This window comes from Lygodium microphyllum, chromosome 3 (genome assembly GCF_053477565.2).
Source record: "Lygodium microphyllum isolate KBCC chromosome 3, Lygodium_microphyllum_v1.1.10, whole genome shotgun sequence".
NCBI classification, from domain to species: domain Eukaryota; kingdom Viridiplantae; phylum Streptophyta; class Polypodiopsida; order Schizaeales; family Lygodiaceae; genus Lygodium; species Lygodium microphyllum.
The window spans coordinates 12,476,563-12,494,025 of NC_141137.1; the positions used below are offsets into that span (position 1 = coordinate 12,476,563).

Below are 17,463 nucleotides of genomic sequence, written 5' to 3' on the forward strand. Positions count from 1 at the left end.
CACTAGAAGAAGGATTGCTCCAACAAAGAGAAGAAGAAAAATGAGAAATCTTCGAAGGATTCCGAAGTGGTGGCTACTTCCTCATCAGTTACTTTTCTCCACTTGGAGGTGGTTGAGGCATCAACCCTAAAGGCCTTTGATGCTGCGTTGACGCCACTACACCCTCAGGAGTAGATTGTTGATAGTGGTGCATTCCGACACATGACTCCTATAGCAGGTGTTGCTCATTTGCGGCCTTTGCATGGGCAGATTCTCATTGGTGATAGTTTTTCTATCCGTATTCAAGGATGGGGTCACATGCAGCTTATTTTAGATGGGCAGGGTGGTGCCCATATTCCGAGGTGCTTTATGTGCTGTCCTTGGGATACCATTTGCTTTCGGTGCACAAGATTTGTGCCCTCGGTCTCGGTCAAGTTTAATGTAGATCCCTTTTGGATTCTTCATTGTGCCTTGAGACATGTCCTCGCTTCAGGTTATGAGGAGAATGAAGTTTACAAGTTGAGGTCTCTTTTTGCCTTGACTTCTCTTCTTCTTACCTCTCAGACACAATCCCAACTATGGCATACTCAGTTTGGCCAGCTTAACTATGATTACCTTTGGAAGGCGTCTCAAGGATAGCTTGCTTAAGGTTTGCTGGATATTGTGGTGAGCTAGGAGTCGTGTGTATCTTGCATCCGTGGGAAGCAAACTTGTGATGCTATGTCTAGCAAGGCTTCGAGGCAATCTTCAGCTCCCTTGGAGCTTTTTTCTACCGATCTTTTTGGACCGATGGGGATAGAGTCCCTTAAAGGGATCTTGTATTTCATGCTAATTGTGGATGGTTACAGCAGGCTGACAATGGCTTATTTTTTGAAGCGGAAGTTAAAGGCCTTCTTTAACTTCACGGATTGGTTACTCTTTGAGGAGAATCACTTGGACCAAAAACTGAAGACCTTATGAGCGCATAAGGGCAAAGAATTTGTTTCTAATGAGCTTGCTTGTTTTTGTACAGATTATGGTATTCACTAGGAGTTTGCCAACAGAAACACCCCTTAGAAGAATGGCATCTTGGAGCGGAAGAATCGTAGTGTGATTGAAATGGCCCGTACCATGATGGAACATAGGTAGACACGTCAGTGTTTATGGGTTGAGGTTGTTGCTATTGTAGTCCACATCCTTAATTTCTCTCCTACTTTTGATGATGTTGGTATGATATCTTACGAGGCATATTTTGGATCTAAGCTAGATGGTGTCAGAGTGCAGCGGTGCGGAAGCGTAGGACTGAGAGAGAGAGAACGCAGAGAGAGAAGAGAGAGAAGGAGACAGTGGAAGATGAAGATCTGCTGTATAAAGTGTACTGAATACAAAGATATGCAGATATATACACAGGCGCAGTGCGCTGGACTGCGTGTCTCCACCTCGACGATGCAACCTGCTGTTCACCTCGAAGTCCGCTGCAGTCTGCATTGTCTCCTGTCTGAAATCTGCGAACAGAGACAGAATCTGCGCGTCTCACCGGTCTGTAATCTGCGAGCAGAAAAGTGTGTGAGACTGTTGGAGATGTCGGCTATTTATAGCCAAAAGCTGGACAAAACAGGGTGCCAGAAATACCTTGTCGGCTGCATTAAATGCAGCTGACTGTCTGCACAGGTCGGACTGCCACATGACAGTCCAACTGTGCAGTCCGACTGCACACTGTCCGAATGGTCACTACAGCACCTAACTGACTGAACCTGGCTATGATCTCTAACACCCCCTCTCAAAGCCGGGGCAGGGCAGAAGCCTGAGGGATCTGGAATGTCTCCGAAGTAGAGCCTAGGGAAGTGCCTTCGTAAACAAATCCGCAAGATTGTCCTCCGTCTTGCAGTACTCCACAGTGATGGTCTCATCCAGAAGCTTCTCGCGGATGAAGTGGTACTGGATCTCTATGTGCTTCGTCCGGGCATGAAAAACAGGGTTTCGTGCCAAGGCAATGCAACTCTCATTGTCACATTGCAGCAAAGTAGGACGAGTCTGGGGGCACCCAAGCTCCTCCTATAATCTCCGAAGCCACACAGCCTCACATGTGGTGGAAGACGCGGTCCGATACTCCGCCTCAGTAGACGAAAGGGCTACCGTGGGCTGCTTCTTGCTACTCCATGAGATAACACCTGCACCCAAGGTAAAACAGTAACCTGTAGTAGACCGCCTGTGGTTCACATCACCGGCCCAATCCGAGTCGCTCCAACCTGCAAGTACAAGATCTGAACCATCTGTCCCTGCAGGGTAATGAATCCCTAAATTAGACATCCCCCTCAAATACCGAAGTATCCTCTGAGCAGCCTGCCAATGCACCGTCTTAGGTTCACTCATGAACCCTGCCAAGAGCCCAACAGCAAAACATAGATCAACCCTAGTGTTGAGAAGCTAAATCAAGGACCCAATCAACTGACGATAGCGGGAAGCATCCACCAAAGAAGAAGCTGAATGGGAAGTGGCCTTCCAGTTCGGATCCATAGGAGTAGAAAGGGCCCGACAATCCTCCATCTCAAAAGACACCAAGAGCTCCGGTACATATCTCTGTTGAGAGATGAAGATCCCCCTCTGAGACTGATAAATCTCATGGCCCAAAAAGAAATGGAGTAGACCCAAGTCCGTCATCTCGAACGTCCGATGTAAAGCTGACTTCGTCTCTTGGACCTGCTGTGCATCATCACTTGTGACAATCAAATCATCAATATATAAAACAAAAAGCACACAACCCTCGTCGGAAGTGTGAACATAAAGCTGCGGATCGGCCTTGGAATGCCGATATCCCAATTGAGATTGGAGGAACGAATCAATCTTCTTATTCCATGCACGCGGAGCCTGCTTGAGGCCATACAAGGCCTTCTTCAACCTGTAGACTTTCCCATCTGAAGATCCAAAGCCAGGAGGCTGCTCAACATAGATCTTCTCCTTCAAATCACCATTGAGGAATGCCGACTTCACATCCAACTGGTAAACAGGCCATCTCCTATGGCCAGCCAAAGCAAGAACAACTCTAATGGTCGCCATACGAGGTGTGGGGGTAAAAGTATCATGACAGTCAATCCTTGGGCGTTGTGCAAAACCTTTAGCAACAAGGCGAGCCTTGTGCTTATCCAAAGAACTGTCGCTAAGGTATTTGGTCTTGAAGACCCACTTGACGCCAATCACCTTCTTATTCAGGGGGCGGGGCACGAGTGACCAAGTGCCATTCCTCTCAATAGCCTCCAACTCGGCTTCCATAGCTTTCTTCCATGGTGCGGACTGTAAAGCCTCCTTCAAGGAGGTGGGCTCTCGATCCTGCATAACACGGGTCATCAAACAATAGTTAGAGCAAACAAGCTCCGTAGAATGTGCCTGGTGCCGCCGTGACCGCCGCGGACCATCTTGCGGTCCCCACTCCTCAGGAACCCCCTCGATCCCTAAATCACGGAGTGTGTCATGGGCCCAGCGAGGAGGAGGCCGAACCTCCCCTCGTCTCTCTCCATCAGCAGAAGACTCTGGAATATCCACCGGTGGTAACTCCTCTGAGGTGACCGGTGGTGCAGTAGACTCTGTGTCAGAAACAGAATCATAATCAAAAGGCACGGGCTCCAGTGGAATTGTAGAAGGAGCCCAACTCTCCCCTGGATCTCCAAGAACGGGATTCTCCTCACCCGTTGATATAGCCGGAACCTCCACAAACCGCACATCGCGGCTAGTGTACACATCCCGCCTGACGGGATCATACAATCGATAGCCTTGGGACTGGGAGCTGTAGCCAACAAATACCTGTTTTCGGGAAGCTGATTCAAATTTATCACGATGAGCCTTGGGAATGTGAACATAGGCATCACACCCAAAGATCCGGAAGTAAGAAACATCTGGCTTCGTCCCAAAATAAGTCTCAAACGGGGTCATCCCTTCCACGGCCGAAGTAGGGGATCGATTAAGGATGTGGACGGCAGTAGCCACAGCCTCGGCCCATAGAACCTGAGGGGTCTGTCGGTGCTCCGTCATGGTGCGCGCCATCTCGATCACACTGCGGTTCTTCCGTTCAAGAATGCCATTTTCTTGAGGAGTGTTGGTATTGGCAAACTCCTGGTGAATTCCTTTATCTGTACAAAACCGAGCAAAATCATTAGAAACAAATTCACCGCCCTTGTCAGAGCGTAAGGTCTTCAACTTCCGGTCTGATCGGTTCTCTTCAAAGAGAAGCCAATCCTTGAAGTGTGAGAAAGCTTCTGACTTTAATGCCAAAAAGTAGGCCCATGTCATCCTGTTGTAGTCATCCACGATCAGCATGAAGTACGAGCTCCCACGTAAGGACTCATTCCTCATAGGGCCACATAGATCCGTAGATACAAGCTCCATCGGTGAAGTAGACCGCCGCGAAGCTGTGTGGGGAATGGCATCCCTATGCTGCTTCCCCCGAATGCAAGAGACACATGGCTGCTGGCTCACCACTATATCCGGCAACCCTCGAACAAGCTGTCCACGTGACACTCTCCGAAGATAATCATAGTTCAGGTGACCAAACCGAGTATGCCGTAACTCTGACTGTGACTGAGAGGTAAGAAGAAGAGTAGAGAGGGTGGTGGAAGACTTCAGTTTATAAATGCTGTTCTCCTCATATCCGGATGAGAGAACCTTCCTCGAGCCACGATCAAGGACTCGCACCGTAGTACTGTCAAACTCCACCAAAAGGCCAAGGGAGCAAATCTTATGAACTGAAAGGAGATGGTACCCTAAGCCTAGTACATGCAAAACCTTTGAGGTATGGGTACCACCTCGTCCATCGGGAATAAGTTGCATCTTACCCCGACTTGCAATAGATACTGAAGAGTTGTCTCCAATGAGAATCTGCCCACGCGAGGGTCGCAATTGGGCATCACCATTTGATGATGGAGTCATGTGCCGTGAGGCACCACTATCAACGATCCACTCTCGAGCCTGGGGAGCCGTCATCGCAGCATCAGAAGCATTCAGTGAAGCGTCCTCAATGGCAGCTAGATGAAGAAATGCAGTTGATGAGGGTGCAGCCACCGCTCCAGAATCCTTAGTGTCCTTCTTGTCTTTGTCAGGGCAATCCTTCTTCCAATGGCCAATCTTTCCACAAATATGGCATGTGGAGTCTTTGTCCTTGTCCTTGTCCTTCTCCTTGTCCTTCTTGGACTTGTTATCCCCCTTCTTCTTCTTTTGGTCCTTTCCCTTCTTCTGAGAGGCTTGACCTGTCAGCGCCTCCGACTTGGAAGCATTCTGTCCCTTTAACTATTCCTCTTGATCCAAGACCATAGGAACCAACTCTTCCCACCGAAGAGTAGACTCTTGCCCCGAAGCAATAAGGGCAGAGTAAAATGTACCGAATCGTGGCGGCAACTGGGACAAAAGTGTGATCGCCATGTCTTCGGAGGAAATCGGCTTCCCCGCATTCTGAACCTGCATCTGAAGTTGCCGTAGCTTGTTAATGTGCTCCCGTAGCGAAGAAGACTTATTTACGGACAAGGTCCGCATCTGTACCTCCAAAAAAACCCGCTTCATAAGGGTCATCCGATTGTACATCTGATCAAGCTCCAGCCATATCTCCCGAGCCACCGTCAAGTGCTCGATGTGAGTGATCACGGCTGTAGTACATGATAGAAAAAGAAAGGAACGAATCCTGGCATTCAGTTTGTCCCAATGAGACTGAGCCTTGGCCAACTCCGCACGAGCATCGGAAGAGAGTTTGGACTCATCTCTTACCGAGGGCCGGTCGATCTCCTCCTGTACCAGCTCCGCCAAATCATAGGACTTAAGGATGAACAACATCATGACGCGCCAAATGCGGTAGTTGTCGCCGTCGAGCGTTTGATCTGCAGGAAGAGCCGGTAAGACAGGCACCTTCCGGTCCATAATCGACTGGAACTCCAAGTCAATCTCTGTAGACATCTTCACCTGTAATGCCTTCACAAACACAAAAGCAGCCCCTCTGACTGGGAAAACTCAGCCTGCTAAGGCTCTTCCGCGTCCTGAACCTTCTTCACTCGCCGGAGGCGATGGAAAAAGCAAAACCTACACTTGTAGGCTGAAAACTCAAACTTCCTCCGCGTCAAACAGCAGTAAACAGCAGCAAATCCACCACCTGGACTCCTTTCCTGCGCGCCCATACTCGTTTCAGCCTTGTTCCAAGGTGCAGCCCTCCTGTCTGCCTTTAAACGCAAAAAACGCAAATTTGTGTCGCGATGGAAACTCCTCTTCAGGTTGATTCTGCGCTCAGTCAGCCCTCTAACACTGCTCTAATACCATGTCAGAGTGCAGCGGTGCGGAAGCGTAGGACTGAGAGAGAGAGAATGCAGAGAGAGAAGAGAGAGAAAGAGACAGTGGAAGATGAAGATCTGCTGTATAAAGTGTGCTGAATACAAAGTTATGCAGATATATACACGGGCGCAGTGCGTTGGACTGCGTGTCTCCACCTCGACGATGCAACCTGCTGTTCACCTCGAAGTCTGCTGCAGTCTGCACTGTCTCCTGTTTGAAATCTGCGAACAGAGACGGAATCTGCATGTGTCACTGGTCTGTAATCTGCGAGCAGAGAAGTGTGTGAGACTGCTGGAGATGTCTGCTATTTATAGCCAAAATCTGGACAAAACAGGGCGCCAGAAATACCCTGTCGGCTGCATTAAATGCAACCGACTGCCTGCACAGGTCGGACTGCTACGTGGCAGTTCGACTGAGAGACTGCTCCTCCTGTGAAAGTAAACACATACCCAGGAGTGGACTTCTTGCAATCCGCATGACCAGCATAGTCTGCATCCGTAAAGCCAACAACAGATGCCTTCTGCTTCCCAAAGCAAATGCACAACTCCTTTGTGCCTTTGAGGTATCTCATAATACCTTTCATTGCATCCCAATGCTTCTTGTCAAGGGTTGCCATGTATCTGCTAACCACTCCCACTGCAAAGGCAATGTCAGGACGTGTAGCAATCATAGCATACATCAAATTGCCAACGACTGAAGCATATGGTATCTTGGCCATTTCAGCCTTCTCATCATTAGATGTAGGGTTGTCCTCTGCACTGAGTTTCACATGTGGAGGCAATGGAGTCCCAATTGTTTTCCCCTCCTCCATATTGAAACGCTACAAAACCTTGGAGGTATACTCCTGTTGAGATAGATAGAGTAACCCTATCAATCTATCTCTGAGTATTCGCATGCTAAGAATGTGATTTGCATCACCAAGATCCTTCATGTCAAAGCTGCCATGAAGACTTTGCTTCAGTGAATCCAAGGCATGAGTATCCCTGCTAGCAATCAGTATGTTATCAACATACAGAACCAAGATAATCAGGCTGCCATCTGCTGCCTTCTTGGTGTACAAGTAGTGATCCACTTGACTTCTATGGAAACCTTGAGACTGCATAAATGTATCAAACTTGTGATACCATTCTCTTGGTGCTTGTTTCAGCCCATACAAACTCCTTTTGAGTTTACATACCGTCTTTTCTTTCCCTTTTTCAACAAACCCTTTAGGCCGCTGCATGTATATGTCTTCATGCAGATCACCATGTAAGAATGCAGTCTTTACATCCATCTGTATGAGCTCCATATCTTCAGCTGCAACCAAGCCTAAAATGGTTCTCAAGGTAGTCATCTTGACTACAGGAGAGAAGATCTCATCAAAGTCAATTCCTTGCTCTTGCTTGCACCCCTTTGCAACCAATCTTGCTTTGTACTTTGGTGAGGAATCAGAAGTGATCTTCATCTTGTAACTCCATTTGCATGTTTAGGCAACTGCACCAAGTCCCAAGTGCCATTTTTCTCAAGAAATTCCATTTCTGATAACATGGCTTTGTACATTTCTTGCTGTCCTGTCTGTCCATTACTTCCTTGAAGTATGATGGTTCACTACAGTCTGTCAACATTACATATTTAGCCACATTGTTTGCACCGGGAATAAATCTGTCAGGTTTTCTAGTAGCCCTAGACGATCTCCTAACCCAATGATCATTGTTTGCTAGCTGTTCCTGCAAATTTCCATTTTCAGCATGCTGTCCTGGCATGTCAGCCTGCAAATCAGCATTAACAGCTTGCTGTCCTGGCTGTTCTTGCACATGTAGTGGCTCATTATCATGAGCAATAGCTGGTTGATCATTTCCAGCATCATTTTCTGCATTTACAGGTTCATTTACAGCAGGTATTTGTTGCTGTATAGCGGACACATTTTGCTGTCCAAAAGGTATTTCTTCCTGGAATACAACCCTACCTCCTCAATCTTTTTGGGCTGTTTATGCATGTAATCTTCCGGGAAGATAACATCATTACTACGTATTACTTTCCTTTTCTCGGGATCCCACAGTCTATACCCCATTTCACCCTCGTCACCATATCCTAGGAAAATGCATTTACAGAACTTTGGCTCAAGTTTGCTGCGTTTTTCTTTACAAATGTGCACAAAAGTCTCACAGCCAAACACTTTCAGATGAGCATATGAAGGTGGCTTGCCCGACCACGCTTCTCGCCAGCCTCCACACACACACACACCCCCCCCCCCCCTCCTCTCCCCTTGAAGACCTGTTTGGTGACCGATTAATTAAGTGAACGGCTGTCATAACAGCCTCTGCCTAAAAACCATGGGGTAATGCAGCATGAGAGATCATCGTATGGACCTTATCCTATATGGTTCGATTTATACGCTCTGCAACTCCATTTTGGGGTGGATTATGAGGGGCAATGAGCTCCCTCTTTATCCCTTTGCTATCATAAAATGTCTGAAAGGCCTTGGACACATATTCCCCACCATTGTCAGAGCGAAGACACTTAAGTGTCTTATTAGTTTGATGTTCAGCAAATGCCAAGAATTTTTAAACTTGTCTAGCACTTCATCCTTGCTATGAATAGGGTAAAACCATACCTTCCGTGTAGCATCGTTGACAAAGATGACAAAATATTTCTTTCCCCCTAAAGATAATCCTGGCATCTGACATACATCTGAATGTACTAACTCTAGAGGAGAAGATTTTAGCGAAAGAGACTTTTTATGGGGCGTCTGTGCATGTTTGCCATAAATATAATGATCACAGTGCTTAAAATCAGCATAACGAAGACAAGGCAAGTAACCCAAACGCGAAAGTACTTTCATTTGAGTTTGACTCATGTGTCTCAATCGGCCATGCCACAAAGAAACACTTGGCTGCTCGGTCACGGCAACAACATGGTCACGTACACTAGATACATGAAGTGGATACAAAGTATCACTCTTGCAACCTTTGGCAATAACCCTAGATCCCTTATAGATCTTCCATTTTCCATCACCAAAGGTGGTATGAAAACCATCATCATCCAGCTACCCTGTGCTAATCAAGCTCTTTTGGAGTTGAGATACATGATGTACATGTTGAAGTGTGAAGACAGAGCCATGCTAAAACTGCAATTGCACACTAGCAATACCTACAATGTCACATGCATAGTTGTCCCCAAGATGGACAACACCATGTCAACCCCTTGTATAGACAGAGAACCACTCACGATGAGGGGTGACATGAAAGGAAGCACCTGAATCGAGAATCCAGGTATGCATGTCATCATGATCTGTATTTGTAAGTAAGGCATGTGCACCAAAGTGTGAAGAGACAAAGAGTCCGTCACTTCCACTATCACTGTCATGAGTGACTACATTCACCTCTTCAAATTTTCCACTGCTCTTCTTAGGTTGTTTGTCCTTCTTCTCTTCCTTACTATCATTTGTCTTCTTGCCCTTTCCTTTCTTTTTCTTCCATTTGTAGCAGTCATATTTAAAGTAAACCTTCTTGCCACAATGATGGCATTCAACATCTTTGCCACGTGATTTACTACGTCTATTGCTATCATATTTGCCTTTTTGCTGTGATCTGCCCCTAGTATGCAAAGCACTAGAAGACTTACTGGATGCATTGTTTTGCCAATTCATTTCTTCCATGAGTAGAGCACTCTCATCATTAGCATACAAAAGGATCACATTAGAATTACTCATAGTAGTCTTGAATGTATCCCAATTCTCTGGTAGAGTGCAAAGCAAGAAAGTAGCCTTAAATTCCTCATCAATCATGAACTTCAAGGCAACTAGCTCGCTGAAAATGGAGTTAAAATCACTCAAGTGAGTAGACATCGCTGTACCCTCTTTCATACGCAAATCCATAAGCTTTTTCAGCCAAGACACTTTGCTTGCAGTACTCTTTTGTGCATACAGTTCTTCCACTTGAGTCCATATAGCATATGTAGAATCCAAACCTTCAATGTTAAACAGCAAGGCATTAGAAATCGATAGCTTGATGGTTGAGCATGCAAACTCATTTAACTTATCCCAATCGTCCTATTCCATATCTGCGGGCTTTGCCCCTTTTGTTTTGATCGGCTTTGCCTGCTTCTTTTGCAACAGGATATTGTAGCACTGTTTTTGCCAAATTGCAAAGTTATGTGCTCCTTCAAGCTTCTTTATGTGCATGAGATTACTGTTGTCATTGCTGCCAGCCATGATTTTCAGCCCAAATGTGACAAAAAAATCAGCCAAATGCAAGCCCAAACTATCACCCAAGTGACCAAGGTACAAACAAGTACCAACCAGCAATAAATGACCATGTAGAAGCACAAGTTTCAGATCTGTAATTAAATTTTCGGAAGCACCAAACCATGTGCTACAACATTCCACAACTGATTACAGTTGTTCCAAGGGCATATACATCACATTACATGAGAAATCCCAAAATTTTAGCTGCAATTTTTGTTGTACATGTACCCACGGGCATAAAATTTGACACGCACGGTCAAAAGCCCCAAAATTTTTGTGCTCAAAGCATCAATCACATATCTGCATTCTCTGTCATGCATAGAACATGCAAATTTTGCCAAAATAGAGCAATTTCAGCAAAATCCCCAAATTTTACCAAGTATTGATGTCCAAATTGCATGGAATTCAACCTGCATGTACATAAAATGACCAAATGCTGCACAGATTTTTCCCAAACTCCAAAAGCCCCAAATTGCACAGGGTCCAATGTGCATCAATGTCGAGAAATTGGGTAAATTTCAGTCCAATTTGTGCATGTACATGAAAAGCCCCAAATGTCGGGGACAAAATGTCACAAATTCCTGCAATTTTTGAGACAGATATCACTATTGCATCTTGCTTGCACCAAATTTGGACAAATCCCCAAATTTTCCAAGTCCTTCGTGCACTAATGTCAGTGAATGCAAAAGCCCCAAAATTCCCGGGCAAATGTGCATAGACTTTGCAATTTCTGAGTCAGATTGTCCAATTCTGCGTTGAGATCCTCAAATTGGGGGAAAGCCTCAAATTTCTGGGTGCAAAGTTGCACAAATTTGAGTTTTGTGCTTATGCACATGAACGCTCGTCAGTGAGCAAAGGGCTTGCTTGCAGCGAACCTTTGAAAAAATTTAAAATTATTGCAAAGGAAAAAATAACGAATTTTCCCCGTTTATAGCCGTCAGCCCGTCGCCTGATTGCGTGACCTGCGACTGACCAGAAATAACGTCGTTTGACCTGTGCGTGCAGCCATGTAACTGAGTTTGACCAGGAGGTGACGTTTTGACCTGCATCTGACCAGGAGTGACGTTTTTTATGTGCGCCTGCAACCTGGAATTGTTGCCTGGTGGAAACGTGACCTGTTGACCTGCACAAACTTCGAGAAGTATGAATGTCTCAACTGCAGTTCTGATACCAGTTTGTAGTGACGGGTTAGGTACGAAGATTGAGACAATAGGTGTTCGTTAGGCGTGGAGAGACAGAGAGAGAGAGAGAGAGCAGAGCAGAGAGTGAGCACGTTTGTAGGTACAATGATGAGTATGTATCTTTAGGTTTTTAGATATATATATATATATATATATATATATATATATATATATATATATATGTGTGTGTGTGTGTGTGTGTGTGTGTGTAAGTACAAGTGCTAAGGGTGTGTTCACATCCGAGCACATTTAAAGGCACGAGGGCCTTTATTCCCAACACATTGGCGGAAAGCGATGGAGCAAGAGTTGGAGTTGATTGAGAGAAATGACACTTGGTATCTTGTGCCTAAGCCTTGTCATAAAAAGGTAATTGGAGTCAAATGGGTCTTCAAGTCCAAGTACTGCAGTGATGGCATGTTGTAGGCATTGATTTCCATGATACTTTTGCTCCTCTGGCTCGGATGGCTACTGTTTGTGTAATTCTTACCTTGGCTGGCTAGAGGAGCTGGCCTGTCTATCGGCTAGATGTGAAGTCTACCTTCTTGAATGGTAAGTTGAAGGAGGAGATCTATGTTGAGCAGCCTCCAAGCTTCGGTTCTTTTGATGGTAAGGTATACATGTTGAGGAAGGTCCTTTATATCTTAAGCAGGATCTCCATGCTTGGAACGAGAAGATTGACTTGTTTCTCCAAGAGAGATTGGGGTATTAGCATTCCAAGGTCGATCCACAACATTGTGTACATACCTCAGGTGGAGGTCGTGTGCTGTTTGTCCTTTATGTGGACAACTTGATTGTGACAGGTGACCATACCCAAATGGTTGAGCAGACAAATGCAACACTTCTCATGAAGTTTGAGATGATGGATATGGGACTTCTTCACTTCTTTCTAGGTCATGAGATCTATTATACTTTAAGGGGAATCTCTCTCCCAGCAGCGGTATGTGTAGGAGCTGTTGACTACGTTTGAGATGGAGGGATGCAAGTCTATTATGGCCCCGATGGATCCAAATTGGAAGGCCATAGCCAATTTTGATTTTCCTTTGGCAGATGCTATCCATTATAGGCAATTGGTTGGCTCTTTGATATGGCTTCTCAACACTCCTATTGACTTATGTTATGTTGTAGGTGTGCTGGCCGGGTTCATGAGTGAACCCAAGATGGTGCATTGGCAAGCTGCTTAGCAGATTTTGAGGTTCCTTTGGGGGACCCCCGATCTCGGGATCTATTATTCAGTAGGTACAAGTGATGTAAGCTTGGTATTTACAGGTTGGAGTGATTCAGATTGGGCTGGTGATATGGAGCATTGACAGTCCACGACAAGTTATTACTTTACATTGGGTGCAGGTGCTGTTTCATGGAGTAGGAAGAAGCGGCTCACGGTTTCCCTACCTTCAATTGAGGTGGGAGTATTAGGTGGTGTCTTCTACCACATATGAGTTCACAGGTTATTGGAGGAGCTTGGCTGCCTGCAGATAGGTCTTAACTGTTCTTCAGTGTGACAATGAGAGTTGCATTGCCTTCGTCTGGAACCCTACGGTTCATGCTAGAACAAAGCACATCGAGATTCAGTATCATATCATTCGGGAGAAGCTTTTGGATGAGACTATTGATGTGGTATATTGCAAGCTAGAGGAAAATCTTGCCGACTTGTATACGAAGGTGCTTCCACAGACTTTACTTCGGCATCATTCTAGATCCCTTGGCCTCATGCCCCGTCCAGGATTTGAGAGGGGGTGTTAGAGATTGTCATCTTGTGGATAGAAATTCTTGAGAGAGAGACTGGGCATTTCCTGTCAATTGTGTGTGCTGGCAGTTCCGTACAGTCCGCAGGTGTGCCACATGGCAGCATTGGTCAGATTGCCATGTCAGCAGTGTAGTTGGACAGCCTGTTCTCTAGTCGGACAGTACAGTTGGCTGCAGCCGACATCATATTTTCATAATTTTTCTTTAGGCTATTTATTGCCTGTTTTCAACACACAGTTGGACATTCTCTGATCACAGCTTTCCAGATTAGTGATCATGGAGACTGCTGCACATACTTTGAGGTTCACAGCCTGTGAGATCTTTGAGGTGGAGACATACGCAGACATACACTTTGCACATGTGTTCATATTTGCTTCCTTATACAGCATTCTTCGTTGCAGATTTTCTATGTTCTACTGTCTCTTTCCCTCTCTGTTCACTCTCAATCTTGGTCATACGCTTCTGCACTGTTTCACTCTGACAGAATAAAGATTAAAGAAATGCTACAAGGGTTGCAAAGGTTTTGGGTCAATTTGTTTAGGAGTATGGTGAAATTTTAATGGTTGTGTAGGAGCATTCTAGCTCCATCTATCGTGTGTGTTCTGTTTTGGTTTAGGTTGTTGAATGTGCTGGACAAAATATAAGAACTACTGCCCTTTTTATCAAAGACTGGTTTCATCGGTCCCATTGCCAAGGCACCACCAAACCACCAACTTTCTCAAGGAGATGCACCCATGTTGGTTGTTGTAGCCCAATTACTAGACATTGAATATGTGAGAAAGTGAAGAGAAGGTGGATCACCTTGGTTCACCACAGGGATCATCCACGGATAAGTAAAGAGCAGCCACTTGCTTTTGAGCAACGGCAACATGAGGATGTGACCTAGCCTGTGAAAGACATCATTGGATGCTGTATTTGAGGGTTTTGTGTATGGTGATTTGGATGTGCTTTTGGACTTCTTTAAAGATGAAATGTTTCCTTGAATGCAAGTAGAAGATTGAAAAACCCAGATTGAGAATCCTAATGGCGCTTTGGTTCATCTAGGTTCATAGGATCCTTTTCCGCAGCAGATCGCTGGAGGCTTTATCTGTTAGGCTATGGCTGGGGGGTGGCCTCATGGAAGTGTACACCAAAGAGGCATGGGCATGCGAGGCAACTTTGGCACTGGAGTGCAACCTAGGATGCAAGGAAGTATGTAGGCGAGCATGTTTGGAGGCATGCAGCCTGCTGTGTATGCAGGGATGTATGGGAATCTAGGAGTAGATATTGGCCGGGTGTATGAAATGCCAGAGTTTGATGCTGAAAATTTTGATCCAATCAGGGGGCACTGAACTGGAATAGATAGCTTCTTCAAATCTGGTTTTACATGATTTTTAAAGAGCTTTGGTGGTCTAGTATGATGCACATTGGAACAACATTGGTGTAGTTGTTGGTGCAGTTTTGATGCAAGATGGGCATATGATTGCTATGGAAGTTGCATCTTGCGTGGAGCTGAAAGAATTTCCAGGTTTATGAGAAAGAGCTTATGGCACTAAAACATTGCCCTTACTGCTAGGAAGTATTATCTTATTGGAGCTGACTTTACAATGCAGACAGATCATTAGACTCTGAAATATTTCCTCATTTAGTCCAAGTTGTAGAGAAGCACATGAGATGGGCCAACTTCTTATCATGTTCCACTTTTAGATTGTTCACATGGATGGAAAGAAGAATGTGGTGGTTGATGCTTTGTTGTGAAAGCTACATGTTTCTACAATCTGTGTCCCGTTTCATCATGAGCTTGACGAGATGAAAGAGCATTGATTAGGTGTCTACTGGTCAATGTCATGAACAATCTTTTCTCTGGGCGCATTTGCTCAACTCTTGTACAGTAATTTTTGTTTTATGCACTTGGCAAGTGTGTTGTATACAGTAGAATTGGTCTTTCCAAAGGCTTCCGTAAAATCAACTCACATCGTGAAATATCTACCTTTTCTCAGTATCCATTTGCTAACTGTTTTTCACATTATTCTCATTTTGTAAGCTAGACTTCAGTTTAATGTTGGCTGCATGTGCATTTGGTTTTGGTAGCGTCCTGTATGTGACATAGGTGAACACAATGGTTGCACTTTCATGGAAGGATTGCCCTTGTGTATTTTACAAAATGGAATTCTTCTTTTCAAGAGTTTGGTATTTGGTGTTGACATAACTCTAATGTTGTTTCCCAGAGTGCTTGTTGGGTCAGTTGAGTGTATTTGGCTATCACCTTGGTTGTTCTGCGAGGTGCTTACACCTGCTCCTTCACATATTTGTGATGGCTGCACAAGAGTCTGGAGCACCTCTTACAGCCACTCGTGCCTTTTTGGCTAATGCCTCAGAGACTGGGAAGGCAGCTCTTTCACGTCAGCGGCCATGGTCAGAGTTGCTTGATCGAAACAGTTTCAACAAGCCAGAGTCCATTTCAGATGTAAAAAGCCGAATGAGGAAAAATTTGCTTTACTTTCAGATGAATTATGTTGTTCTCACTGCAGTCTTGGTGGGCATCAGCTTACTACGGTACCCAGGCTCCCTAGTAGTTCTCTTAGTGCTGGCAGCTGCATGGTTCTTCTTGTACTTCTCACGAACAGAGCCTCTAGTTGTCTTCAACAGGTCATATGGTGATAAAGAAGTTCTGGTCGTTCTTGTCATTCTGACATTCATATCAATTTTTTGGACAAATACAGGGAGTACCATATTCACAGCCTTGGCTATGTCCATAGCACTTGTTGCTCTTCATGCAGCTTTCAGGACTCCGGATGATCTGTTTTTAGATGAGCCAGATTACGCATCGAATTCTTACCTTACTTTTCAACCGCCAGTGGTTAACAGGGTTTGAATGTATGATCATTTGTACTGGATGGTGTATATCCAAACACTACTGTTCTCATCACTTGTATTATGATTTCATTGTATGAAAGGAATGGACCTATGCTTGTACTTCATTTTGTATCAAATCTCTTCCCACCGCCTGCATTAAGAAAGGATCTGCCAAAGACATACTCCCAATCTCAAGGCAAGTTCAAGATATGGTGAATCATTCAAACACTCACATATGGAGTTATAGACGTCAGATCTTTGTATTTGAGGGTGATGAGCCACCCAAACAAGAGGGAGCTGCGACATCAGTAGGTGGAGTTTGCAGGATCATGTCGTTGCCTGGGTTAACAACTAAGAGAGGGCTGGCTTCAGTGTGTTTCCTTTTCTGTTATGGCTCCAAGAGTGAAACTCCTAACTCGCTTTAAGTTAGTGAAAAGCCCGTATCTCATGATTATGCCATCAAAACCATGTCCCTTAATCCTAGGTAAGCTCTAGTACTTCAGATACTTCAGATATGTTTTCAAGCAAATAAAATGTTATTGATAGCCCTTGCAACTCGCACTTATGCTTTACTTTTTCCCATGGTTTCCTTTAAATTCTAAAGGATCCTCTTAGATAAGAACCGAGAGGTGTAATGGGCTTCATAATTGAGTACTACTTGCTAAGCTAATTGGCTTGCTACAACAAAGTTTCAACTTTGTTTCAATATGATGAACAAAGCCCATCTAATGGTAAAAAAATAGGGTTGGCTGTGCTCAAATTACTCTCTTGAAAGATCCAAGAGAAGATGTTTGTTGGACTTCCAAGATATGAAGCAAAGGTTTTTCCTTTAGAGTTTTATGTGGAATCATTCATTGTTTTGGTCAATGGTGATGCTCGATAGCTTGCTTTTGACATTGAACTAATCAAAAAACAGTTTTGAGGATTTCTAATTAAGTTTTGACTTGTCTATTGTAATGTTCATGAATGTTGATACTTTTTTCTTTGGATCAATGACCTGAAGAAATAAAAGATGTGGATATAGATTGTAGGTTTGGGTGCTTGAGTGAACCTTTAGTGGTTGAGGTGAGTGTTATGTTATAGGTATTGTCAACGCTCGTAGATAACTATGAGTTACCTCTTGATAGAATTATAGGATCACCATATCCTTGTTGGCCCTATTAAGTTAAGGAAGTTAATGCTAGAACTATCTTTGCTGGATCTAGATCAGAACTTTGA

At 44.7% G+C, this 17,463-nt stretch overlaps 1 protein-coding gene across 1 annotated transcript in view; it reads left to right on the forward strand.

The window, feature by feature from the left end:
* Window positions 1-16,990, forward strand: part of LOC148038056 (PRA1 family protein B5-like) — a 29,413-nt gene extending 12,423 nt beyond the window's left edge. The window contains exon 2 of the mRNA XM_087668429.1: window positions 15,618-16,990. Within this exon, the coding sequence (XP_087524555.1) occupies window positions 15,704-16,264 (561 nt within the window). The 5' untranslated portion in view covers window positions 15,618-15,703 and the 3' untranslated portion in view covers window positions 16,265-16,990. The remainder of the gene's footprint in view (window positions 1-15,617) is intronic.
* The last annotated feature ends 473 nt before the right edge of the window (window positions 16,991-17,463 follow it).